Genomic DNA, 27,602 nt, shown 5'->3' with positions numbered 1-27,602 from the left:
GAAATTTACATTTAATGTTTGAATGCAGATGACTCACCTGCTGCCTAGTGTTTGATGGACAAGTAGCACTTCAGGCACTAAAGGACTACATGAGTCTCTGTCAGCTACAACACACATATATTCTGTTGACATCTCTCACACACAGTCCTTCCCAGAAAGCCTTTCTCCACTCCCATGGTGGAGTCTCTGTCCAGATCAGACCCACAAAGAGAAGCCTCACTGGGGCCTCACATTGTCTACAGAGATACCTGATCCATCGTGTGTGTGTGTGTGTGGAGGGGGGGTGTGAGTGTTTGTGTGTGGAGACCAGAAATTCATCATTAATCTTCGCTAAGCATCCGACAGCTCCACCAGAGCCTCCCCTCTGATGCTCTCGTCCTCTGCGGAGCGTGGATGGACAGATGAGGCTCTTCTGTTTCCTTTTTTTTCACCTCTGACTTCCTTCCTTCACTTTTGTAAACAGGACTAGAGAAGATGATACGCTAACCTGCTGCGCTCGCACACTCCAGACAAACTTTACAGAGCTCATAAAGCCAGTTTTACATGTCTACAGTCTATTATAAAATAGTCTGCTGATTAGCGTTGGTGATGAATCAGCTGGTCTGGAAAAGGTGGGGCTATACTGGGGAAAATCCGCAGTGTAATGTGTATTATTGTTTGTTGGGGGTGGCGTGGTTATGAATTGTTGTACTTGTATTTAAATTCTGACTTCAACACCTAGGAGACAGATAAATGGCGTATATCAAGCAGACAGAGGTGTGAGGAGCACTAATAAAGTCAGAGCAGCCTCTCACTGAGTTCTGTGGGAATGTGGATGTGCCTGGGTTCCACATGGATGCTTCCCAGGCCCCTACGGTTCATCTACCTCCTAAAAACAACACAAGGAGATGGGTCTTTGAAAGTGGACACTGGGGTCTCACACTGTCTGCCTCAACGGGCCCCAGAGAGGCACGGAGAGATCAGAAAAAAGGGTAAAGTGAACAGGAAGGTTAAGGCTTGGCTCACATGTCAACAGGCCACAACAAATTATGGCACAGGTCAAAGGGCAAATGTCCCAGTCAGGAAGTGAAAGACAGCAGTCTAGCTGTCATGGATTGTGTCAACATTGGGAATTCTTTGAATTACTGTGTGACCGAAATTATAATCAAGAGGGAACACACCTCATCCCGTCAGAAACTGTACCTGATAAAAACCGGTGAGTCCAAGTCGCAGCCTAGACGTCACAGTGAACTTTAAATAAAGACGGGAAGCTGAATCAATTTCTGTTTGAAGAGGCCATCAGATGCTCCACAGCTGGTGCAGATACAGCTGGAATCCGTGGCCGGAAAGCGGTGAAGCAGAAGCCTACGGGAACCGGGCGAGTGTAATCGGATAAGCAGTCAGACACCTCAAAGGCTAGACACTTCCCACCGTCACATAAAGCAAATCCAAATTCATCGACTGGAGTGAAAATTCAGCGCCTGCTTCATCCACAGATAAAAGTCTTAAAAATGATTGTTCTAACAGTTTTTCATCAGTCTGGCTGCTAAATGATGTGACAGGAAAAACATGCCATTTAGAATTTCTCAGTTACATATTTTACTTCCTTCGTTTTGTGGAACCAACAGTTATAGAGCCAGAAGACATTTGTGTATTTTGGGAGAACAAAATTCTCTGGTTATTTAAAAATGACCTTTTCCTTTACATCCAAGAAGTGACTCTACGAACCGGTGCAGCACTGCCACAACGTTCCTGAAAGCTTGTTTTAGAAAAAGCAGCATTGTACAACCGGAACAAGGGAAGCTATGGATGTTATTCCTATCAGCTGATCTGATACAATATCAGCGCTCACTGTTTGGCCGTTTATACTCAAAAACACAGTCCTGTAAATGTAACTGCTCATTCTGAATGAATAGACCTCCTGCTGCTGTGAAAAAAATGCTCTTCAGCTCCTGATGAAAGTGAAAGTGCAGTGGCAAGTCAATTTGTGTGCAAATAAGCGTGAGCTCCTCTGTGAATATTTGCATGTATCTCAATTTGTTTCAGTCGATGTTTTCGGGGCAGTGGCCTCCTGATCCCCTGCAGAGGGGTTGAATTTGTTCACTCTCTCTTCCTTCCCAGAGGGCTTGTTCCAGCCGGTGTGCCACGCAGAAAACCTTCCTCCCTGACAGACAGGCCCCCATTAGCTGCTGCTTTGATTCCTGACTGAGTGATTAGGTTGAATGGGGGGGGGGGACAACGAGGGACGGGCGGGGTTGGGGAGGTTCAGAGACAGATAGAGACAAGAGGATGGAGAGACACGCACTTATACTTTGTCGTCTGACTTTCCTGTGCTCATACGTGCACGCACTCTGAAACACACACACAGCGTTTGTGTGTGGTTTAAAAGAGCATTCCTTCAGGATCTGACCTCCTCTGGCTCTCATTAGCGGCTTTAACGCAGACAGACAGGCAAGCACAGCACAGTCCGAACTCTCTCACACACACACACTGGGGCAAGAGGCATGAATAACCCCTGTTACCTCTAACCTTTACCCTTAAACCACCTCCAAGCCTGTGTATTAACCCTTCTTTGTGCCACACAACCAGCAAGGGTAGGCGAAGCAGTAACCGAGGAAAGGGAGGAGTTTCCTGGACAAGCACACTCACTTTTTCTCTGTCACTCCCATACACACTTCGAAACAAAGACATGCAGGTCAGACACAGAAAGTCGAAAAATCAGGAAACACAGGAGACATATGTCTTCTGTAAATGGGCCTATAGATGATCAGAGCTGTTGGCATAAGTGCGTTTGCTATTCTGTGTTGGCTGGATTTCAAGCGTGTGTTTATATGCTGTCCCGTACCAGCAGCGCCTCTATATATCTCAGCAACTTTTGCCACATCAGTCATCCGTCGTAAATCTAACTTTCTGCTTGCTTGAACCAGCATCAGCCTTGCACATGCCAGCTCACTGAACGTTATGCTATAAATCAGCAAAGCATCGCATCACATTAATACATGAAATAGTAGCTCCTGCGATGAGTAATGGCTGCTGTTGCATTTCACTCATCACTCAGCCCTTATTTCAAGAATAACCTGGGAGAGAGTGTGTTGTGGTTTCAGTTTATGCTGGTGGACTGAATTTGCACTGCTACTGTGCTGCATGATATTATATGCCTCTAACAGAAACGCGCACACACACACAAACTCACAAAAAAACAAAACAAAAAACGGAAATAGTAAGTATATCCACAACAGCCTTTCCCAGAAAGCTTTTCGTTTTCCACCCACGCACACCTTCACTGGAATTTTCGAGACAATGGGCAGACAAAGTCAGAGGTACTCGTGTCTTTCTCGGGTCTGAGTCACCTGCGATTCTTATAATCTGATATGGACGCTGAAGTCTTTGTTGTGGGATTAAAGGTGCATGCATGATGGAAAACGCAAATGACTTTGAGACGCTCTGATAGGGTGTAAACAGCCTGCACACGCCAAGAGCTTTTCTGTGAGTGCCATTCATAAATTGGAATTGACTCTCCTACAGGCACATTTACTGTAAATGGTCTATTCAGCTTCTGCAAGATTAGACTTTACTGTAACACAATGTTTCCGGTATTTCTTTGTGTAGTAACTCAGTACGATCCCACACAGCATGTAAGCATGCAGAGAGGTTCTTCAGCTGTGTTTGTAAGTTAATAGAAGTCTATTCCAAGAGCGAGAGGCGAAGACAGCTGATATTACACCCATGTGTTATCACTGTAAACATGTTAAGATTACGATTATTTAAAATTTTATTTCAAATCAGTGGTAACCTTTTGACATTCACCTTGCACGAACCTGTTAGCATGGAAAACATACACAGCTCTCGGCAGGCGGGATACAGAAATCAGGAGTGTTTTTAAAGATGTTCAGGAAAAATGTCAAATTCAATGAGTGAAATCTGACAACTACTGCACTGTAGTTATACCTTCAAGACACATTTGAACACATGACTGTACTTTTAATAATCTTAAATCCCAAATATCATGAACATCTTGTTACTGATCTGCCCAATGTGCATCAAAGGGGGGTGGGGGGTATAGAGTTACAGTGGAGTAGCTCACGTCTTGACAACTGGGAGAGGCTTCAGAAAGCCACGTTTTAAATTGGTACTGCAGTTGTGCATTCTCAGCTTTTAAAAGCTGCTGTGATTTTCCAAACAGGCCGACCTATAAGATGTTTTAAACATCTTGCTGTGGGCCTTGTCTGAAGCACATACGCAAAAGTGAAAGCACAGAAGCCTTAAAAAAAAAAAAAGAAGAAGAAAAGATGAAAAACAAAAGAAAAAAAAAAAAACGTAGCATGCCAGGCATGGGGGGCTATTTAGATGTCAAGAGGTGTGTGTGATGGTAATGGGGCAGATGAGAGAGGAGGGCTGAACAGGCCCCTTTCGCTTTGAGGATTCTCCATCGCCGCCAAAACCTGTCCAACTCCAACAACCTCCCCCCTTCACCCCAAAACTGAGGAACGGACAAGATCAAAGAGGTCTTGACTTTTGTGCGCACATGCCTGTGTATGTACTTTTTCAGTGGCTTTGGGTTCAACGTGCAGGCAGAAAGCTGCTCTTCACAACACATTCTCAAGCTAAATCCAATTCATAAACTTGTAAAGATGGTTGATTTTCTGACAAGATGGTTGTCTAGAGTTCACTCAGAAAGAAAGAAAGAAAGAAAGAAAAAACCGACACAATCCCAAGTAGATGAAATATAAATACAGTCTACAAGCAAATCTCAGCTGCTGTGCAGTTTAATATCTCTCTACTTAATACTATACATAGTTCACCTGGACAGGAGCAGCCAGCTGCATGAGTTTAGGAGTTGATCTCACACCTCAGGCAGTGGCGAGCTTGCCAGGGCAGTGCGGTTTCGGAGATTACTGTAACCCACCGTGCTGGCGCAGTCAAACACGCGTTTAAAAAGACATCAAATCAAAAGAGGTACAAAACAAACTCTGGCATAATGCGAATGCCAAGCCCAAGATTATTCAGACATGCACAACCACAAATACACACACGTACAAGGACGCAAACCCGGCCGCCGAAAAAAAAAAAAAAGAGGTGCATTTTAAAATAATTAACAGTGCGTGTCTGAGCTGTCACTCAAGACACCCTGACTTCCTGCTACAGGTGACACAGGAGCCACATCAAAGACTGAGCTGACAGGGGAAATCCCACAAGGGCACCACTAGACAGTCTGGAATAGCCCGAGGAGGCGTTTGTGGGAAGTTGGAGAGAGTATGCAGCATGTGTGTACGTGTGCGTGTGTGATAGAGAGATATAAGCATGCTGCAGCAGGGCGGACAGGAAGGCCAAAGCTTTTGTGTATGTCTGAGTGAGAGGTGGATGTAAACAAGGCTAACGTGTGATTTGATAGTAAACACGACTTCTTCTCAGCTCCAGTCTGGCCTTTATATAACTGTAACAATAGAGTCGATGCAGAAAGAACCCTGCTACTGTATTTAATCCTGAGACTGAAACCAGATATGAGGCCAGCCCTGTCTCACCCGCTACACCTACCTGTCGCACATTCCTCTTCCACCTGCATACAGAGAACAGAGAACTGGCCCAGGTTGTTTCAAAGCAGCACTCAGTGTTCATATAGAATACAACAACACACACTCACACAATGCTATTCTTTATGTATGTCTCTGATTACCCAGTGACTGACATCTGTGTCACTATTTTGACCCCATCCTGTCATCTGTTGTCTTAAACAGGGTTACACACACACACACACACACACACACACACACACACACACACACACACACACTCACTCACTCACTTCAGGGCATGTTTGTTGTTCACTGTAAATTGTTGATCACAGCAGTTGACATTTTGCCTTCCTGAACAGCTTCATGCAGGCAGTTTCCAGCACACACTCACCAATTATCTTACACCTGCTCTGGTTATTTACTGACAAACCTCGGTGTCCGTTTCCTTCTCTACGCTAACGAGACAAAGGCAGCTCGAACTGAAGTAAGATAAATAAATGAGCTGCCCGGCAAAGAGGCCAAGGGCCCAGCAGCACAGTAGCCAGGGTTATACTAAGACCTGTCATGAATCTAAGATTAGAGTCATTAAGATTCTCCTAAAAAAGAGCGGCAGTACATCTGGATATCCCGTGTACTCACACATGCACATACACACACATGCACACTTCAATGGAACTCAATACTGTCCCTTTTCTACAGGCCAAACTCTGCGCTTTGGATGATAGAGACATCTGATCTACATTCCACCCAGCTCCCCTGAGAATGTGTGTGTGTGTGTGTGTGTGTGTGTGTTTGTGTCGACCCAGGCTTCAGTGGCCGTTTTCTACACAGCACCTCGGCGTTTCCAAAGCAAGATAAAGAAATGATGGATGGTTATACATTTTGTGAAAGTTCAATTATCAGAGGAGAATGGGGCATTTGAATGGCTGATGTGAAGTGTGGGTGCGGCATCTGTGTGTTTGTTATAAAGCCCCTGAAAAGACAAAGCTGCCGAGGAAATGACTACCAAACCCACAGCTGAATCTCAGGGCAAATGTCATCCAAGTTGAAAAGAAAAAAAAAAAAAAAAAAAAATTCAGCTATGAGTTACAAGCCTGGCAGTCCTCTTAGTCCCCTTTGTGGCTCAGAGGAGTTCGAGCCCTGACTTGTGAAATGGATCAATGAAATGGTTCATCTTCTGCATCTGCTCGATGACACCTGGTATGTTTTACTGAAAAAAATAAGCCTTGGCAAAAGGAACGAATACAAAACCCAGAATGACCTTAAGCTTGACTCTTTAAAGTAATTAATATGTAACAACACTGGCGTCACAGGCAGACTCACTTTCAACATTATGCAAACCTGAGCAGACCTACTTTACATTTCCAGCTTGTGTTGTCATGTGAGAAAAATTATTCCTCCCTTCACCTCAGTCTGACTTCAAGACTGATGCTATGAACAAAGAAAATGCTACTACTGTCAAAAAATATTGATTAAACATTACCAGTATTCAGTGACAAGTAGTGACGGAGCCAATTTTAACCATTTTATCAAGCCATCTAACATTTGAAATTACAAAGAACAGGCACAACCAGCCTCCTGGCGTTTGGGGAGCAATACAGCTTCCTCCACCACTTAAATGTTTTGTAACCTAAAGTGAGAGTAATAACGGGCCTCACCTACTGACAAGGCCCTCCTGTGATGGAGGGGACACTCCAGGGTGCCCTGCTGGGTTCGTCCAAACATGGCGGAGTAAACGGCGATCTGCATGCCCCGTTTGCAGCTCAGCCTCATCCTCTCCTCCTCACAAACCACCTTACTCTTGTACTCGTCTTGAGACATGGAAAGAGAGGATACAAAAAGTTACAAATAACAACAAAAGCACAAAAGCTAAACTTCAGAATTGAGGCTTTTTATTTTCAGCTTTACATACATAAAGAGAACTCTGTGTGAAATTAGAGTCAACATACAGAAACAGAGGCAGAGTGGCTCAGTGGACGTGTAGAGCCATGCAGAGACATTCCTCACACACAACAGCTACAGTGACCTGTGACAGCCAGAGCAGCTTCACTGGCCAGCAAATAAAAACACAACAGCAGCCACTTCTACGTCCATGTGGGAAGTGGAACAGGAATGCGGAAAGAGGAGAAGGCAGAGAAAAAGGGGTCGGACTTGTTTGTTATATCTTACGGTGATGGATTCGCTCTTGTTCGCTCTTACTACCTCCCTTTCCCCTTCACTTCCTCTGTGCTCCTTCTACCTCTCCTTTCAGGCGCAGTGACACCTGCCAGTTGCAGCGCACCAACACCCCATGCGGCCTTTCTCTCTTCCCCCGAGAAGTCATTGGTTAAGTGACAGCGAACAAAGAGCTGTTGATTGGCCCCAGGGTCCGTTGGAGAAAGAAAAAGTGGGGAAGCGGGGGGGATCAGTGGATTAATGCCCACTTCTGGTCACTCTAGTGTGAACTGTTGCACAGCTCAGTGCGGTTCACCTCGGCACAGCACTGAGCCATGAATGGAGGCCAGAATCTGGGTGGGGGTACAGCACCGTTGTGGTTCCCCTCTGGAGTGATACTCTTAGCTTCCTGCCTCATGGGGAGAGAGGCAGGAAGGCATGCAACAGGTTTTTTGTTAATGGAAGCAGAGAAAATGGTAAAAGCAGGAAAGGCATGGATAATGACACTCGATTTAGTGTAGAAGTTGTAGTTAAAAGACTTGTAAATAAATAAATTGATCAAATGACACGTAAAGTCAAATCTACCAAACATACCTGGCAAAATAAATTTCTCTTATTGTCATTAAATCCCATGGCAATATCAAATGTAGGATGTTTTGATCCAAGTAATGAGTAGCCTGCACAGCCAAAGTTTGATAAATGTAACTTATTAACTGTCCTAAACTTAGAAAAACACACTTGCAGGCCTCTGCACAACAATGTTCTTTTATCTGCAACAGAAATCATTTCCACTCACTAGGACAAAGATGTGTTATAACTTCCCACAAATACAACGTTTGGTGGCATTTTTTAAAAATGAAATGGCCCGTTTTTAAAGATTTATTTCTTCAGTGGAAAAGAAACACTTTGGGGCTGAACACCACTGACAGGGCAGGAAAGACCAAAAATGCAGACACATGGACTGATGTTTGGGGGTTTTCAGAGGAATTTGATGACAATAAGAATTGTGTAGAATAATAAACTTTATATTTTAATTCCCTTAATAAAGCTTAATGTAATGCAAGCAAATGTGAAATATCATACAGCCAAAATTTATTCTGAGTGACTTTTTTAAGCATAATGACGCAAAATCCGTCACAGTTAAAATGAACCCACTCTCTGGCAGGAGATAAATCCAGGGCAGAAAAGATATTCATGGGATGGTTATTGGTTGGAATTAATCCAAATTATTCAAATGAAGCTATGCCAATGAAAGACTGTTTCTGAATAAATGTGGAGGTGTGTGAGGAGATGGTTCAAGCACAGGCACAAATGTATGTCACTGTCAGGAGTGGAGCAGGTGACGAGGGACTTACTAGGTCTGCATTTGTACCAGACAATGAGGTATTTACTGCTGCCAGGACACTGGTCTGTCCCAAACACGCGGCTGTTGACAAGAACCTGACAGCTCCTTCTGTCCTGGCACTCGTCCAGCATTTTCTAAAAAAAAGGGAAGAGTGACAGAGAGCGGGAGAAGACCAAAGACAGGTTTAGAGGAAGAACAATAAGGCAGCGATGGTGAGACCAGGAGAAGGCAAACCTAAAACCACTTCAAACAGGCTGCATATAGCCATGGGAATAGGGAGGAGAGGAGCAGGTAACATACACACAAAAAAAAAAAAAAAACAGAAAGCGAGAAAACTCTGGAAAGCTCCATTCCACTCATTTCCTGGCATCTGCCTGCTTCTCTAGTTTCATCATCTCTTAGCTTGTTGTAACCCAGGTGAGCACATTCCAACACATTTCACTGTAGTGAAATCTGACTGGGGAGGAACGACAGACGGGAATCTGTTCAGAGAATTTCCCAGAATTTTGCATTAACAGAAGAGCGTTACTCATAATAGATAGTGGAGCAAAGTCACTTGAGGTTGGTGCAGTATCGTGGCGGGGCTTAACTGGGATGAATGACGACACAATGAATTTATTCACAGAGTGACAGAAAGTCAATATGCTTGAATTCTATTCATCAAACATTTAACCCCCCCCCCCCCACCCTAGAAAAACAACAAGACTATATAAAGCATTTGCTGATTTTAATGTCAACAAATGAATGTAAAGATTTTGAGATTTTTTTTTTTACCATATTAGGGCCCACCTGATGAATGAATTTCATGTCTCATGGATAAACTCTGACTTTTAACTTGTTAAATTATTTGATTACCACATAATACGTGCAAACTAATCACTTTGCCACCAGACTCTAATTACTATGCTAACACACATGGCAAACATTCATCCATACCACTTATCTTTACCACGGACTCCGGACGCAGGGTTCAAATCCAGAACCTTCTCCGAGTGAAACTGTGAGATCTAACCACTCACCCAGATTACATCTGCTTACTTCCACGGGACAGAGGAACGGGACAGCAGCCCTAAACAGGTGCTACAATGAGCTTCTTCAGGGTTGTAGAAATGTGGGTGGCGCAGCAGTCAGTAATTCTCTCACTTCAACACAATGCGCTCTCTGTGCCTGTGCATTCATGGCTGTCCTGTCTATTATGGAAACGGAGTGTGTTTAACACTAGAAGGCGGGGGGGGGGGGGACTGAGAATAAACAAAACAAGTGAGTGAATGCCGAGCAGGATGTGTTTGTTTTGGTGCTGCAAAGTTGGATTTCTGGTTCAGCCGCATCCCAATTTAGGAGAGGATGCTGAGGCAAAGACCCCATGAAATCGCTTTGTGTCACAGGAACATACAAGCCCGCTTCCTCTTTACAGAGTGTAATTTGCCGGAAAACCTCCTCACAAAGCATTACATAATAAGTGGTCCGCCCAAATTTAACCCTTGAACAATTTGACCATATTACAGGACACTCTCATACTCGGGAGGATTTGTGTGTGTATGTGTGCAGAGAGTCAACTAATAGAAAGAACAAAATGAGATACATGAGCGGGAAATAAAAGATAGATAGATACTTAAAAACACACCATTTTAAACTTATGTGGTCTAAACCTTTACCAGGAGGGTGTGAGGTCTGCGAAATACCTGCAGTGCCGTGGAAACGGAGCAATATTGGCCATCCTCTTGGGCATTGTACGAACTTAGGAGGGCCTGGTAGGTCTGAGGGCACTGCTGGCGGTCAGAGCCAGCTCTCCTCCCGTAGAACGCCGATTGGACAGTGATGGTGGTGCGGGGCGGACAGCGAACAGACAAGAAATCTCCGTCACAGGCCTGCTCGGTGTAGTTCCTCAGCACTTTGGACAGGTACCCTTTAAAACAGCAACACGCCAAAGCACATATTATTTTGGATGCTTTCACCATAGCTTAATGCATAAAAACACTGAGCACCCCCTTAGTTGCTGCCATTTAGTAAAATTCATATAATTTCACTATATTGGAGTAGAACCAACAGACGAACCAGAGCTAAATTCATTTTATTTATCACGCTTTTCATGTGCTAAAGGGCTCGGCAACTTTCTATAATCTCCTCCGTGATCTTTTTCATTCCATAATGTTGTGCTTCCATGGATGTTTGGTAGAGCCCTGACGGAGAACTGCTCACCACCACAATGGAAAGCAAGAGAGAGAGAGAGAGAGAGAGAGAGCTCTTTAGCTTATTTAGCTGGTGGTGTCAGCCTTTCTTCATGGCAGCAGAATAGACTCTTGTGCTTTATATAAAAAATAAATAAATAAATAAAACAAAAAAATCTGTCGAGAATGATTGCTAAAGCCTGACATTACTATACGAGGACAGAGCACATAGATGCCTGGCTGATATTTCCCCACAGCTTTAAAATGAAATTCTGGTAGCATTCTGAGGTATTTGAGTGCTACAAAATGCTACAAGGCAGTATTATGGTAGGCTTTTTTATATACCAAGGAACAATTTAAGTGTCTTGCGGTTCTGGCAGTGCTGTTGTTGTTGTATCTTTAAGGTCTCATGTTGTATGTCCTACAGTCTGGCTCAGAGCCTCCTTTCTGTTTGGCTCACTGCTGTTTGCCAGATTTTCAGAAAGCGGCCTCCTAACAGAGAGGAGATGTAAAGACTACATTCACATTGTTTTTGCTGCCTAAAGCCAAAACTCCAGAGCTTACGGATGTCAAAACTTGGGGCCTCTGAAGCTTTTAATTGCGTAGGCTGTGTACCTGCCAGCAACCATGTGTACTCGCATCACCAAAGCAGCTGGTATCAAGAATATGAATAGAAACATTATATAAACCGTTAAAAGGGAACAAGCACTAAGTGAACTTTCATTTAACCTCGGAGGCTGCTTGAAATCAAATAAAAGCTCTCATTCTTATAAAACACTTATGTGCCTGTGCTAACTCTGCCTTCCCATTAGGAGCCTTTGAGAGCTGCCAGTCGGCCTGTCAGTCACTCAGGAGAGCTGAACCCATCACAAAGCCACCATTAACATTCCAGTCCGTGAGAAGGAAAATGCAGATAAAGGAGCGCGCTGATCCCCTGGCCACCGTCATGTAACGTCTTTCTGGACCTATCTGGCCTATTTATGAGTGGAGCTGCTGCACTAAAACAAACACTGAAGTTTTAGCTTCCATTTCTTCTTTTTACTCCACATAGGCAGATCTCTTCATCTTTAAATCTATAAAAAGGTCCATCATCTAAACACAAACGAGTACTGACACAATTTTTGTTACATTGTGTACATTGACTTTTCAATGACTAAACCAACTTTCAAAGCATGCTAGAGCGTCCCAGGTGAGTGCTTTGCAAACACATTTACAAAGAGTCAACACTCTCACAGTGACACGCACTTGGAGAGTGGACACACTGTGATCCAATTACCTTTATTTGGTTAGTGTTTGTTGGGGAGAAGGAAATCACATAGAAAGAGTGTCCACTAACCCACACACAAGCACTAATGCACTTACACACACAGACGTACACGAAACACACACATTGTCCCCTTATCACCATGGCCACAGTTAAAAGGAGGAAGGGAAACAAGAGACATTCCCAGTTTATGAAAGGTCAGTCTCTCTCTAAATAGACATGCTCTTTTAAATCTCCATTGCTCACATTAACAGGTTTCCACCTGTGGCCGGGTTGTGAAGCTGGCAAGCAGGTGCACACCAAATGCTATTTGGAGTTTAAAGATTATTTACATAGCTGAGAAAGCAATCCGGACAATTTAAATTTTCTGATTCTACAAATACAACGCCTTAATTCTTTTACTAAACTGGCGTGTTTGCTTTTTTACCAGTCTGTGGAACATTTGAACAACAAAAATGTGCATACGATGGCTAATTTAACGCTCGGCATCACTGTGAGTAACTCCTACGCGATTTAGAAACTACACCTATGGCATCACAACAGAAAGGTACATTCTCTCTTTCACTTGTGTCGGCTTAGCTTGTTTCTCCCCCTCAACAGTTATATCCAGCTCTCTCTCTCAGGAACACACACACACACACACACACACACACACACACACACACACACACACACACACACACACACACACACACACACACACACACACACACACAGCCTGCCTGCCACATTCCACACCGGTTGAGAGGAAACTTGGCATTCCCCCTAGCAGCAAGACCACACACACACACACACACACACAAAACGTCAACACAAACAACGTGGTGAGAACAAGCCTTGTTGCTTGGCACTTGAAGCGAGGGTGTGTGGCGTAACTGTAAGAGTATCACATTATTATGGTGGGTTCTTGGCGAGGTGCCAGTGCCATGACAGACCACAGTTAACCAGATCCTCAGGTACGGGGACGCTTTGAACTGGGTGACGCAGAAAGGACTGACGGTAGGCGACTTTAAGAGCAGGAGCAGCTTGCAGGGGGAGTCTTTGAGAAGCAGTTTGAGCCCCACAATCACATTTCCTCCGCCCTTCACAGTGAGACTGCAGCAAAAGGCAAACAGATTATCTCACGCAAACCCTCAGGTGTTTTCAAAAGAATCCATTTCTCCTTTTCGCCATCCCACCCTCCTCCCACTCACCCTCTGCTTTTTTTTCCCTCTCTCTCGTCTTCGGGATCGTCACTATTGTTGCCTTCGCTCTACCTGTTGACTGAATTCCCCTTTCAAGGCCAACAAATCAGGCTGGGTTAAGGCACCTGTGTAAACCGCCCAGCCAATGACAGGTGTCCCTCAGAGGCAGAAGGCTGAACAATGCTGGAGGAACACCCAGGCGTCTCTTCTCCTCCCCGCTTCTTTTCATGTGGGGCCAGACTCCTTCCTTAACTAGCTCTCTGCCCTTTCCCTTGACAAAAGCGCTGCACTATTATGTCTGCTGGTTTGTTTATTCGGTCGTTAAAAGACAGGAGGTTGCGGTCGTGATGTTGTTCATGTACAAACAGGTCGCTCTTGTCGTGAACTGGATTGAAAGGCCTTCGAGGTCCATTTAATCTCCGCATAAGCAGCACAAGGATTTGTTATAAACGTAGACACAGGCACCTGCTTTTTCTACCTCTCAGCCCACCAAGACAGCATTTTGTCATGATGCAACTTAACCTGTCAGTGAGCAAGAATGTTAACATCAATTGAAATCGCACTTTTTCAAAGCTGGAAATTAAGCCCTTATATTGTCATCTCCACAATTTTTAGTCAAGTGAAAATTCTTAAGTTGGAGCCAGAGATGGAGAGGGTGAGGAGATTGGTGATGGTCCACCATGTTCGGTCAACATGACATTGAAAGAGGACCATTTACTGCCTGGGAGTCACTGATTTCTCACAACCTGCAGGTCACATCCTGGTGCAACATATTCCTTCATTACGATGCTGGATTGAGCGGAAAGTAGCTGATTTCCACTAAGAAGAGGTGATCAGTGTCCGAGAAGAATGAGTATGACAGATATTTCTGACATGAACAGAGGAGAGTGGAGAGACGGCAGCTCAAGTGGTGACTCACGCTCACGGCTTTTCCCTGCTTTTGAAAGATGCCGTCTTCTCCTGTTGGCCTGGGCTACAGAATGAGCACGACCCTGCAGCATGATGGTTTAATGCTACTTATCGTCCAGCTCTTTGTTCCTTTAGCTCACTTTTATGTCGCTTGTGGAGTAATGTTTGTAAAGCCTCAACCATTGGGCGAGATCTTATAATTAAATATAATCATATCTTAATAGTGCAGTATATTAGAAGATTATCTTAATGCCACCAAAGTGCTTGTTTACACTGTAGTCTAGAAATAATCAACAGGCTGTATAAACTGCAATCGCTTTAAAAAAGATCATCTGTGTATAACAAAGATATATCGATAACAACACCTTAAAATGGACTTAAGAGAAACTAAGCAACCAAGTGCAACTAAATCAAAGGCTGTATCCCGTTTCATCTTGGTACATTAGGGATTTAGGCATTTACAGCTTCATGACTTTATTGGTGTTATTTTAAGCAAATTATAGCCATCAAATCATCAAATGTTCAAAGATGCAGAGCTGCAGGCCTGCTGCTGGAGAAGGAATTCCCCTTCAAGTGGTGATTAGTGGGCAAAGCAGAGGTTTCCCTCAAAAGACGCAGGCCACGTTCTGGCAGCTCTCAAGAGAAGGCTGATGGCAGCGGGGAGGGGAGGAAGAGTATGATGAAAAGCAGAGAAGAAAGTTGGTGCTGGAGAAGGAAAAGGGTAGATAAAGACATACAGGAAGCAATCAGTGTGATGGTTCCATCCCTCCAAAGCAGGTGATAGTTGTAAGTGGATGAGTGGAAAAGGTCATGAGGGGAAAAAACTGTATAGAGCGAAGGAGAGAAGCTTTTCAAAAACACAAAGCAGCTGCTTATAGGATGCGGTACCAGAGGTCTAAAGGCCAGAGTGTGGTGGCTTTAGGCCCTGTAGTAATTACTTTTCTCCACAAACCACAGGGGCCAGGAGCATGGCATAAATATATATATATATAAATAAAACAACAACCACAGGTTATAGATTATACGCAGTCAAAACTCTGGATTCACCTTTTCAGACGAGCGCTTCGGTGAAACATGATGCACGAGCTGAATGGGACAGGTGGATGATGTGTGCAGTCACTGAAAGCCAAATATGCAAGGAACAAAGTTCACATGGATGCCACACACAATGGACATTATGTCAAAGGAGGGCTACAAATTACTGCTCCTGCATAAGCCATTAAGATTTGGGATTTATAAAAAAAAAAACCCCAAGACATTCCTAAAATACACTGCATTCCTCTGCCTACAATATATCAGTCTTGCTGCTACGGTCACGTTTTGGATTAGCCAACTTTCTTTCTTATCGCACTTTGGGGCAGAAAAGGAGCATCTATATATTTTGCTGTAGTCAGAGATGGATTTCCTTTTAAATTTGTCAAGCACTGTAAATGTTCAGCTCACTGAAAGTGCTGCAACTTGTGAGTAAACCCACTGAAGGTTTTGTGCACTGACCTGCAATGATTAAAAGGTGCTATTCATAAGTCTTGCTGCTGTTATATAACTAAAATGAGTATTTACAGGTCTTAACTTGTGAGTGTTGTCAAAAGCGTTCTTGCATTTATAATGCAAACGGCTGTATTATTGCATCTGAGCAGCGCTGCTCCTGTAAGACCTCAATATCAGAAAGTAAAAAAAAAAAAAAAAGTGATAGAAACAGATGCAAACCAAGAAGGTGGCAATCCACCTCTGGAGAAAACGAGTGAAATTTGATTGCAGCGACATGAGCGACATGTGACGGCTGCTGACCTGAGCGAGGTGCAGACATCCTGGAATACTTACGGAACACGTAAAGAGACACACACACTGTACACACTGTTACTGAACGGGTGGGGGGTGTCAGCTGAAGGGGCTTATTCACATGAGGTTGGCCCCCTGGATTTAACCATGGCATTGGTGTTGGTCTTTGGCTCTAAAAACCACAACTTTAGCCCATTTCAGGCCGCAAGATCATCTGCAATCGGACTTCACGTAGAACTGATCGAACAGCAGTGAATGAAATTTGGAAGAATGTGGCAGAAATAGAAGAAACATTTGAGAAAAGAGGAGAAAGGCATGACAGAAGATAAAGGGGCAGAGCAAATGGAGTGGCTAACACCTTACTGCTGTAAATAGGAGAGATGGAGATATGATTTAAACACATGAAATCAAGAGACAAAGGAAGTGTGTGCATGACATGTTCAGCTCTTTTTAAATCGCCACCCATTCTTCACGTCTCCTTCATTGGGCGGCTTGCAAAGACATTCCCCCTCTCAGAGAGCTGAGCAGCTGACGTCATTAAAACCAGAGACACAAACACAAACACTCTGTTGCCCATTCTTTCGCTCCTCTCTGTGATGGCTTATCTTTCTACCAACGTCACCCACAAACACAAACACATTCAAGGCGCAGGCACACGACAATTCAAACACACTCAACATGAACAGCGCACATCTGACCACATCTAAAAGTTGTTCACACCATGATGTCTGTCTATAACAGCGTCGTCTCTCAGGCTGTGTGCGCTGTAAGTTTCAAAGAGTTTTCAGAAGGGCTAAAAGCTTAAAAACTGTTTTCAATACAGCGGCATGGAATGAAACCAGGGAATGTAGATTAGTTTCTAAAAAGATCTCTGGAACGCATTCACATCAACTCATCAAAACATTCTTATGTACCTCCTTTGTGCCAAATGGAAATCATGTTTAGGGAAAGATTGTAATTTTGTCAGATATGAAAGACAGTTCTGCTGGATAATTACACAGTCAATGCAGTTGTGTAGTTAATTTGATTACAATAATATGATTGTTTGTATGGTTGATGGTGACACATACTAGCGACGGGGGGCATCAAACGTCGGCTTCGTATGGTAAAGTTGTTTGCTTAATTTGTTTCCACCAGGCAAACAGGACAAGACAAAGGGATTAAACAGAAAGATCTGAAAGGATGTCACATGCTGAGTCAGTCAGACATCAGGCGGGGCGAGGAATTCGTGCTCTGGAGGAGAACAGCTCTCCTGGCGTGTTCACCATCACACCGAAAAAAAGACAGCAAAGCCACTGTAAACAGTCTAGCTTAAATAAAACCACAGTAGAAGCTTAGACGTCAAAGGCTTACTAAGTCACGTTAGCAACATGTTTGTGGTGTAAATTTCAGGCTACTGACATTAGCTGACACTAAAAGCGAATGGGGGGGGGGTGTCCACCTGTGGGTCAGATGTCTAAGCCCATCCTCAGGGGGTGACTGTGTATAAAACATCTGCCAGCTTGGTGATGACCTCACAGTTGGACAGTGGCCACTAAGTGCCCCCCGGGGAGTCCACGAAAACCAAACACTGGTCCCACCCAAGCCCTCCCGTGACCTCTGTTAGCACGTGCCTCTCCTTACAACCCCTGGGGGTCAAAGGGCACTGGGCGAGAGGAGGCTCTCAGTCCAGGTCTCAGCACCTATGTGCTGTGTGTTTCTTGTCATTGGTGCGATGGTGGATAAGTCGGTGGGGGCCATAGAGTAAAGGGCAGAGAAGCTCCAGGAACACCCTGCCTGGTTTTTGCATGCATGTCCAGACGTGCGCGCGCACACACACACACACACACACACACACACACACACACAGAAAATGTGTGACAGAAAAGGAGATGTGGAGCGATGGGGAGGAAGGAACAGAGGAAGAGAGATCTATCATTTTAATGGTCACTTTTATGGCGTGGGAGAGTTGAGTAGCAGCCAGACTGCCCCACAGTTCAGCAGACACCAGACAGATGTATTAGTGTGGGAGCTTTATTGTCACAAAGTGAACAACAGATGTATCCTTCTTCACTCATTTCACTTCCATCCAATCCACTATGAGTGGATTGGATGGAAGTGACTGTTGGGTGTAGCAATGGTTGCCTAAGGCTGAGCGACGAGAGGTCATCAAAGGAATGATTTCCTTTCATGCATCGTGCCGGCTGCTGTGCAGCTCAGTGAGTGACATGTCAAGCTGATCACTTATAATAAATGGTTTTAGTCAGCTTGTGCAGACAGAAAAGGCCTTGCACTTTTAAGGATCTACTGAAGAATCCTAATAACACAGCGTTGCTCACCCTCAGGACATTTAAACTCCTAATCAAGGCGCCCTGTCTGAGCCTTAAAAGGTGATTCTGCTCACAGTGTTGATGGAGAAAATAAATTTGGCATTAGTAACCCTCAGACGCTCAAAATAACTAACCACTTTCCAACTATTTCCATCACACCCTAGCTGCTTCCTGCCAGCCAACATTGAGATCCAGTAAGCTCCCACCTAATCCACAAGCTTCTGCACTAGTTTAATTTCGTCAAAGACCTCCAAAGTACTGACACAATAACAGCAAGAGAGTATACCAATCTATCAAGGTCCAAGCATGCACTGGGAAGGAAAGAGAGGTATTTTCTTAAAAAAAACAAACAAAAAAGGGTCGGGGGGAGTGGGCACGGAAAACCTGAGCTTTTGGGGGAATTAACAAATTTATGTGGGGGACTGGTGTGTGAAAACAAGCAATGAAACTCTTGAGGAGCTGAAGAGTCATCAGCAGCACTGGACGTAGCTGACAGATCCCCTCCCTTTTACACCAAACCCAGACAGATTTGCAGGTATGACCAGGCCAAATATAAAAGCTTACTTAGTTCTAGTCATTCAGGGTTTCCCAGAGAGTTTGTTTCTGTTGCTACCACATAACTCAGGTCTTGTTTGGTCAAAGTTTTGGCATTCTGGCTGTACAGCCTCAGCGTGTATCTATGCTGAAAGGCAGTTCTACATAAAATTTTATGTAGAACTGCCTTATCTCTCATCTGTGACAAGATTGTTATTTGTATGAAAACATTGCGAATGCAACAAATGCAGTCCAAGTCTGCCTGGTCGAAATGATTTTGGCATGCACATGGAAAAAACAAGGGGAACTCTCGCTCCCCTGCTCTCCTGCTCCCTCCCCCCTTACCTGAGCTAGCCAGTGGGGCCAGTGAGCAACAGATTAGCAGTGCTTTGGGGAGCAGGCTGCTGTAGCGTGCTGTAATGCAGACTGTCAGTCCGTCACAGTTGGGGGGCTACACAATGCCTCCTTGTTCAGACTGGCCCTTCTGTGCCCCACCTCTCCATCTCTCTCTGTCTGTCTCTCTCTCTTTCCCTCTGGGGGTTTAATCAAACCATAAAAACGAACGATGTTCAAAATTGTTCCTTCTCTCGCCTAAAGTGAAGAAAACACAAGGTGGGGATGGAAGAGAGGACTGAAGGATGGAGGAAAAATAAAACAGGAAGGCGGACATGTAGACTCCTAAAGCAAACATAAATCAGCTTCCAGGAAGAGAAAGGCAGGAAAAAAGAGACAGAGAGAGGGGGGAGGAGGGGCATCAAAGCATGGCTGACATTCTCCAAGATGCAAGTGCAGAAAAAGGTACTTGTATGTGTGTGTGGTGGCTTTTGCATGTGCTGTAATGTGGGGGTTTATTGAGAGCATAATTCTACAGCCAGCAGCCGTGGGGTGGACATGATGAGATAATAGTCAGTGCACACGCCCACCGGTCTCTTTCCCAACACTTGTCTCTGTTTATCTACAGCTTAGCTTCATCCTTAAACTGGAAGGTGGAAGCTTCTGTACCTGCAGCAGCAGGTATCACTTCTTATCTGATTCTTCACGCACTTCTTTCTGCTCACAAGGGCAACACAACTTTCCCTGAAAACACTGGCGAGTCTGAATATAAGGTTACAAATGGAAATACATTCCTAATTAAATCGCATAACTGTTGACTAAACAGATCGCACACATCGTGATGTCACTGAGGAATCTTCTGCGCACTTCTTCTCACTCTTTTTTCCTTTATTGTTTCTTACACCTCCCCCATGCAAGAGAGGGCAAGTGCAAACACACACCTTTCAATGTCTACATATATGTTTTTGCAGATAAACAGTTTAGGAACTAGACCCCCCCCCCCGCCTTCCCTCCCCAATAACAGTTATTATTATAAAACCATATAGCTCAACACCTGATTGGGCTATTTGGGTGTTTTTAGAGATTGACAGAATTCTATACAAAATAATGATTATAGTATTAAAATGTGGCTGGTTGAGCATTTTCTGCTGATTATAAGATTTGATTCAGCCCAGCTCACAGCTGTAGTTAAGCCTCCCACTCAGTCTGTATAGGTAATTTCAAATGTCTGGGTTTAATTTAGGAGTTTCACCCCAAAATCAGGTCTGAGACAGATGCTGTTTGCAAAAGTGACACCTACTCTCACTCCAATTACAGTTATAGCTGCCAATGTAAGAAGTGGGTCAATGCACCATTACAGTACGGTGTATTTCTGAGACACTGCGGCTGCCTTCACTCTTGTAGTTAGGTCCACTTAAATTAGACAATTGCTGTATTTTTGTTTTTTGTTTTTTTTCTGATTTTGCGTTCACACTCACACAGTTAGTGGTTGTGATTGTGATTCATTGCCGCTTTGTAAGACAGCCAATAAGCTATTTTTTTATTCGAAGAAAACAGAAAAACTATCCAATTTTTTTATACAAAAAAGGTTCAATTATTGGGTACTGTGTGGTTACTATTTCACTCAAGCACTATAAGACACAACCAACACACGTCTCATCAAACAACACCAAACAGGCTCAGTATAGCAGCACCCCAATAGGAATTTTCTACATGACATGTCCTTATTGTGGCATTGCACAAAGCTATCATGATCATCTTTAACATGATGTGCACATGGACAATAGAGGCAATCAGAGGGACACCAAACAGAGAAACATCTGCACTGATGCAGTTAACGGTGGCATGATCTTACAGCATAGCGACAGAAACGTCTCATACAATAATGAAGCAACAATATTGATTCTCTCCAACCAATCAGAAGTGCGGAGGATTTTTAACTGACCTTCTGGTTTCTCCTCAGCTCTCAAAGAAAAAAGGGCAAACCAAAGAAAAGTCCAATCTACCCAATAGGTCACTATCCACAGCTTCTGCCCAATTGAAAACTAAAAAAAAAAGCAAACAGTTCAGTGGGAGGGGGCTGTAAAAAAAAAAAAAAAAAAAATCTTCATCAATCCAAACCAACATTAGGCAGCAACAACAGTTCTACAAGGAAACTACAACTAATATCAGATCGGAAGTTTTGCTCCCTTTGCACAGAATAAGTGCTTTTCATTGATACACACCACAGTTGAAAGACTTGAAGACAAAAAAAAATAAAAACTCCTGTCCTATTTGTGGTGCTGGGGCATTTGTGACATACTGCCTCATCATCAGTGTATTATCACACCAGCAACAGACTAATCATTTAAAAAGTATTGCCTTATTCTGGAACATGAAGTCTCCACGCACGTTTTGGCAACGGGACAAAAACTGATTTTGATCGGTGTGCGTTAATGTGGCCTATATGCCAGGACTTGACTCGGTTGACACAGAGCTTGCCTTTTAAGACGACATCTGCTTTGAAAACATATTCACATTAATCATGTCAACACTTTGTCCTTTTATTTGGGGATTTCCTACAGCACATTGTGGTTCCGGTGTAAACGCAGCTAAGAAACATTTGTTTTTTGAACGCGATCTGGATAATTCGCTTTTCAGTCACTCCACTTTGTTATGCTAAAGTTATGATTTTAGAGCTGTTTGTTGCAGTGTGACATGCGATGATTTTATTTCCTCACACAGTATTTAAATTAAGCGGTGGGGAAGAGTTGTTTCCTGCTGAAAACACCAATCTGTCATTGCCGACACCACTTTGTTGTTCCCCAACATGATGTCAGGCTCTGCTTTCTGTGTGTGTTTGTTTATGTGCTTATTGTATCCAGGTGGAGAGATTTACACAGCAGGTCATGTCTTTCATCGCTATCATGTTGTGCCAGGCGACATTTCCACTGTAAATTACACACACTTAAACACCATACGCTGCCATAAATACATATACATCCAGAAGTCCACATTACATCTCAGAGGTGCCTGCACCCAAAGACCCTTCAGTATCACATGTTACATCCTTTCCTTCCTGTTAGCAACAAACTTTTTAAGATGGGATATAAACTGCGATATTTGACCAACATTGCTCCCTTATTAATGCCACATGTCCCACAACATACACAGCTTAATGGCTGGATATGATGTTTCAAATACCAGCAGTAAATTCTTGGCATGCTAAGTGCCCACTATTGTGTAATGTGAAGTGCAAACCTCGGTTTCAGTTACCCCTGTGCTTAAATGACTACTGATTTCTGGAGACTGGTTCTGTTTCAGATCCAACTCCAAGTTGATAAAAGACACAAATCAACTTATTTCCCAAGAGCAACTTTCTTATTTGCTGCATGCTGTTTATTGATACGAAGTCCGTATTTGGATTTTGCAGTCTTAGACTTCAAAAACGTCTTCACCTACATTTGAAACAGAACTTTTCCGAAAGCAAATTCTGAAAGGGATTTGAAAGGATTTGGATTTTATAAGCAGAGTCGGAAACATTCAGATTTGATGAAATGCTATCACACCAGGCCTATATCCTTCCGCAACCTGTGTTCTTACAGCATCCCGTAGGATTTCAACCGAATGAAATCAACAAGGGATTTTAGACTAAACTGTAATGATGTAGGCTTCTTCCTTGACACCCAACAACTCTTTATGTTTTGATAACATCAAGCAATGAGTCAAATCCCTTGATAGTTCATTCCTTTGCAAACCTCATGCACAGAATCTATTCTTTGAAGAGAGGCTGCCCCCCTCCTCCATTCAGTTGAAGAGAAAAGCAGCCTTATGTCGGGCCCTTGCTGTCCGCCAAGCCGCCTGCCTACACCACAGTAGACAAAACAAGTGGGAGGCAGGATTTGTTTAGACAGAGCTCACCTGGCGCTCACGCGCACACAGAGGCAGTGATCAGGCAAACCCTAGGGAGGAGCAGAGGCAGCGAGGAGGCGGGGAGGAGAAGCAGTGGCGGTGGTGAGGAAAGAGGCAGGGGAGCCGATGTGTGCGAGTGGGGGAGGGGACGGGACCAAGAGGGGAGAGCATGGGGTTCAGTGTTCTACGCTTACCTAGGGCCACTCAAAAATCAGAGCGGATTAAGATTTGAGGGACCTTGAGTAGCGCTCTGTGAGAGGTGGAGCGGTGTATTTGTGTGGGGGAGGGCAGTTAGCAGTAGCCTAATCCAGGACTTGCACACTGGATATCAGCAGTGGTGGATTTGCGCGTCTGAGTGTTAGATACAGCGTCATGCATCTTGGTGATAGACAGGAAATCAGCTGATCTGTCCGCTCGGAGAGATCAAGCTCCACAGTCATTATACATCATCACATAAATTGGCTAGTTGTATTATTGTATTAATTCCTTGTTTGTATGGCTACTTTTTCATTTCTTTTTTGTTTAAAAATAAACAATCAAAGCTTTGAATAGTAAAAAGCCGCTACGTTCCTTTGATAAAATAAATTCTATTTAGCTTTAAACAATCTGTTGAACACAATTCCATCCAGTCAGTTTGGTTTTAGAAATTGCATTGTGGACACCAAATATTTAATCTATTGTAAATTCTACATTAAGTTTCAAATGATATTTCATCTTCAGTAGGCATCACAGTTATTGCGGAGCTTATTGTACAGCTGTACAGTGACATTATCCAAACATCTTATCCTTTTTTGAACCAACCTCAGATTCATGACGTGAGGAAAAGCCGTTTACTTTCTTTCTAGCTTTCATGATTATGGTCAACATGTGTGATGAGGTTCGACAGCAGGGAACAAAGAGTAAGATGGATGATAACTCCCCCTAACCACACACTGGCACACACCACGGGTTGACCTCAGTTGACCTTTTAGCCCCTCAACAGCCTCACATCCCATTCACTTGGGTTAAATCGGGTTGTGCCTGCAGGGTTTTATGACGGACAAAGAGAGGGAATGTTTCTTCACTGTAGCCTGATGTCTGGTTCAGAGAGTTTGCTTGAAGACAGCTAACATGACTTTGAGATTGAGTTTATAAACACAAACGCCCAAAGTTCACAATTCAGTTCTACAATGTTGAAAGAGTTGAGAGAAAACAGTCTATTCAAGCGGGACGCAAATAACTTTCAGTCAGTTGCAAACTATTTTTTGATTCCTGTTATTGACATGCCCTTTTTCTAAACAGTACTGCATTTAGCAGTTCCATGCCTCAGTACAATTACTGTACATATTTCACCAAGAATGATTCCTTTTTCCCCCCATTCAGTGAGGCAGACAAGCTGAAATAACAGCCGATGCTTAAAATGCACCTGTAACTGACTCATTTCTAAATGCACAAACTTCCTTTCATTTCTCAGATATGAATTAAGTACAAGGCTGAAACTGTTCATTATACTATTAATTAATCAAACAACAAAGTAAGGTTATTTACTTGACTTAACCTGTGGTCTCCAAAATTTAAGATAACAGTCTTAAGATACTTTGAGTCAAACGAAGCTTTACATTTTTTTAAATTCACCCAAAGAACCACTGACCCTCAGTTTACTATCAGTTAAGACAAAGAAAAGCAGTATAACCCAGCAGTTGAGAGTATATTGCACTTAAAATGACATTCATGATATATGAAACATCAGACGCATTGTAGTTTATGTGCTACAGGTTACCAATGGCAACAAAATGAAGAGCCGTGACATACATTTCTGGTAATAGATGGTTTGGGTTAGCTAGGTTTGGTTTGGATGGCTACTCCAGAACTGCCATATTACAAACTGAGTGCTTGTCACACGAATACATGCAAGTTCAAGCATTAAGGGGGAAAGGCAAAAAGGTTGTTAATTGGTTTCTATGAATTTTCAGTTTAGGAAAGTGGCAAAACTTGTAAAATAAAGAGCATTAATTAGCTCCCTTGCTACCTCTGTTACCCTAGGGGCTCTTAAGTGTTGCTTGACTCACTCCACACCTCTAATTAGTAGTTCAGGCAGCTGTATAATAGAGTATGATAACAGGGAGAGAGACGGAATTAAATTACCCTCCTACATAGTTTGTTTCCATTTCAGCAGTGAGCCGAAAGCCGCTGACGAAACATGAAACTGCCATTACTTCCAGCCATATGCAAATAATCCGAATCCAAGACACAGATTGATGTGGATAAATTCAAAATGGCCTGTGATGAAGTTAGATATACCTTTAGAAGTCAGAAGTTAGCGCCACGCGGGTCAATTCACCTCAATGACTGAGAGCTATTGATATGATCAGCTTGTCTGCCATCACTTTCTGAGTCTGAGTGACAGATGTATGATCCAAACCTACCACTTCTGTCACCCTGCAGCATAGCAGCACCTGTCAATCAAAGCGCTCCTCTCAGTCTCCAGGGTGACTCCAGTTGGTCAAGAATGTGAAGACTGAAAACTTTCTTTGTCCCCGAGGTTTTCTGAGGAAGTGCCATTTTCTCACTTCATTCACAGGGATGCTTGGTCAGCATTGTGCAGCGCAGGGTCCCTGATGACCAAACTAAATTGCATCTGGGCTCTCAACATCTGTGTCCCGACAGGGTTTATGGATAAAACTGATATGAGGTTCATGTAAAGAAAACAAACAATCCAACATGACAGCATATTGTTTCCTTCTTAACCTCCCTGCAGACTGAAGGGGTGTGTGGGGGGGGACTATAAAGTCCAGAGAGGAAGAAATATTGAGTCAAAGCTGAGATTTCACATTTGAAATTAACTTCTGTCTGTGACATAATTATGTCTAAGGAACCAGTGCTCCAAGCAGCAGAAATCTGGAATCAGGTAGTCTTATGGTTCTCCCTTCTTGCTTAATTAACCACTATTTGAGCTACTTGCTTGTATTATTTGTGGCAAGACCAACAACCACTCACAGTGGCATGACAATTACTGAAATGAAACCTTGTTTACAGCCTTCACTACATCATAATCTTAAGCAGCTCATTAGGCAGAAACATGGATACATACACACGTGGCCATATGTGGAGCACACGCTACATACATCTGCTCTTCAGCACCCTTTTCCCCACAGTGTTTTAGTCCGCTCATTTCCAACCATTAGAGCCATTAGAGGCCAATTAACGCCAACACAAAGCTCCCTTCCTGTTTTATGGCACTGTAAACAAAACCTGTAGGCTTGCCTTGGGCTCAGTGTAGCTCAAAAAGTCTATACTAATGCAACACAGAATAACTCATTAGTTTAAAATATGCATGCGCTTTTCTAGAAGACATGAAAGCCTGCAAATTCTGTCACATCAGACTGCATATAGGCCTCAGGTAATTGGCAGGTCTCAGCTTTTACGTTGACTTTACAAATTTCTAACTGATTGTATCATATGAAGCTCAGGAAGAAAAATAGTCGGCATTTGCTTTCTTCTCTGACCTGTAAATCCGCAGCAAAGGACAGCAGTCGGTCTAGACAATAGCTTCCATCGGGTAACACATTAACCACATTATCCCGTTTATCTCACTTGCATCGATGTGTTTCAAAGGCACGCTGGAGTGATAAACCGGTCCTAAATCCCTAGAACAAGACGGCTTGAGTAAAAAAAAAAAAAAAAAAGGAAGTCTGGTGTTTGAAGCGGCCTATGTGGGTCACTCCACGCAAACTGTGCCAGAAAGGACCAAAAGATAAGCGCAATGTAGGTCTTTTATTCTTTAAGCTATTTTCGGGTCGTGGTGTGCAGCAAACATTTGAGTCTTGTGTGTGCATGCTGCAGCACGCCACAGACACGGGTCGTCCCCGGAGGACAAGTGGAAATCACTGCTCACGGTTGTTTTTGGAGGAGTCGAGCTCGGTAGTTTGGAAGCGTGCGTAATGACTTATCACCTGGTGGGCTGCAGATACAAAGCTCATATTCTCCAACTGTTCAATGCAATGCAAACTGTGGAGGATTAAAAAAAAAATAAACAAAAAACAAGTGCTGGACATGCCGTCGATCGCTGCATTTAAATGGATTTGTAAAAAAAAAAAAAAAAAAAAAAAAAAAAAAAAATAGAAAGAAAGAAACGTCGTAAGTGTTGCCAACCTGAAAAGTCGGAGGCGCCCTTGGTGAGATCGCAGAGGACGGTCAGACACGTTATTCCCAACAGGAGCGCATTAGTGACGGCTGAGAGAGTCCCATCTGAGAAGAACAT

At 43.5% G+C, this 27,602-nt stretch overlaps 1 protein-coding gene across 1 annotated transcript in view; it reads right to left on the bottom strand.

The window, feature by feature from the left end:
* The window catches only part of eva1aa (eva-1 homolog A, regulator of programmed cell death a), a 61,210-nt gene extending 33,608 nt beyond the window's left edge, over positions 1-27,602 (bottom strand). Inside the window, exons 1-4 of the mRNA XM_029496270.1 lie at positions 27,494-27,602; positions 10,674-10,897; positions 9,002-9,125; positions 7,151-7,303 (exon numbers count right to left, since the gene is read on the bottom strand). Of these exons, the coding sequence (XP_029352130.1) occupies positions 7,151-7,303; positions 9,002-9,125; positions 10,674-10,897; positions 27,494-27,602 (610 nt within the window). The remainder of the gene's footprint in view (positions 1-7,150; positions 7,304-9,001; positions 9,126-10,673; positions 10,898-27,493) is intronic.

The sequence above is a fragment of the Echeneis naucrates genome, chromosome 24, assembly GCF_900963305.1.
Source record: "Echeneis naucrates chromosome 24, fEcheNa1.1, whole genome shotgun sequence".
NCBI lineage: Eukaryota > Metazoa > Chordata > Actinopteri > Carangiformes > Echeneidae > Echeneis > Echeneis naucrates.
The sequence above is the reverse complement of the archived record's forward strand: the minus strand, read 5'-3'. Positions and strand labels throughout refer to the sequence as shown.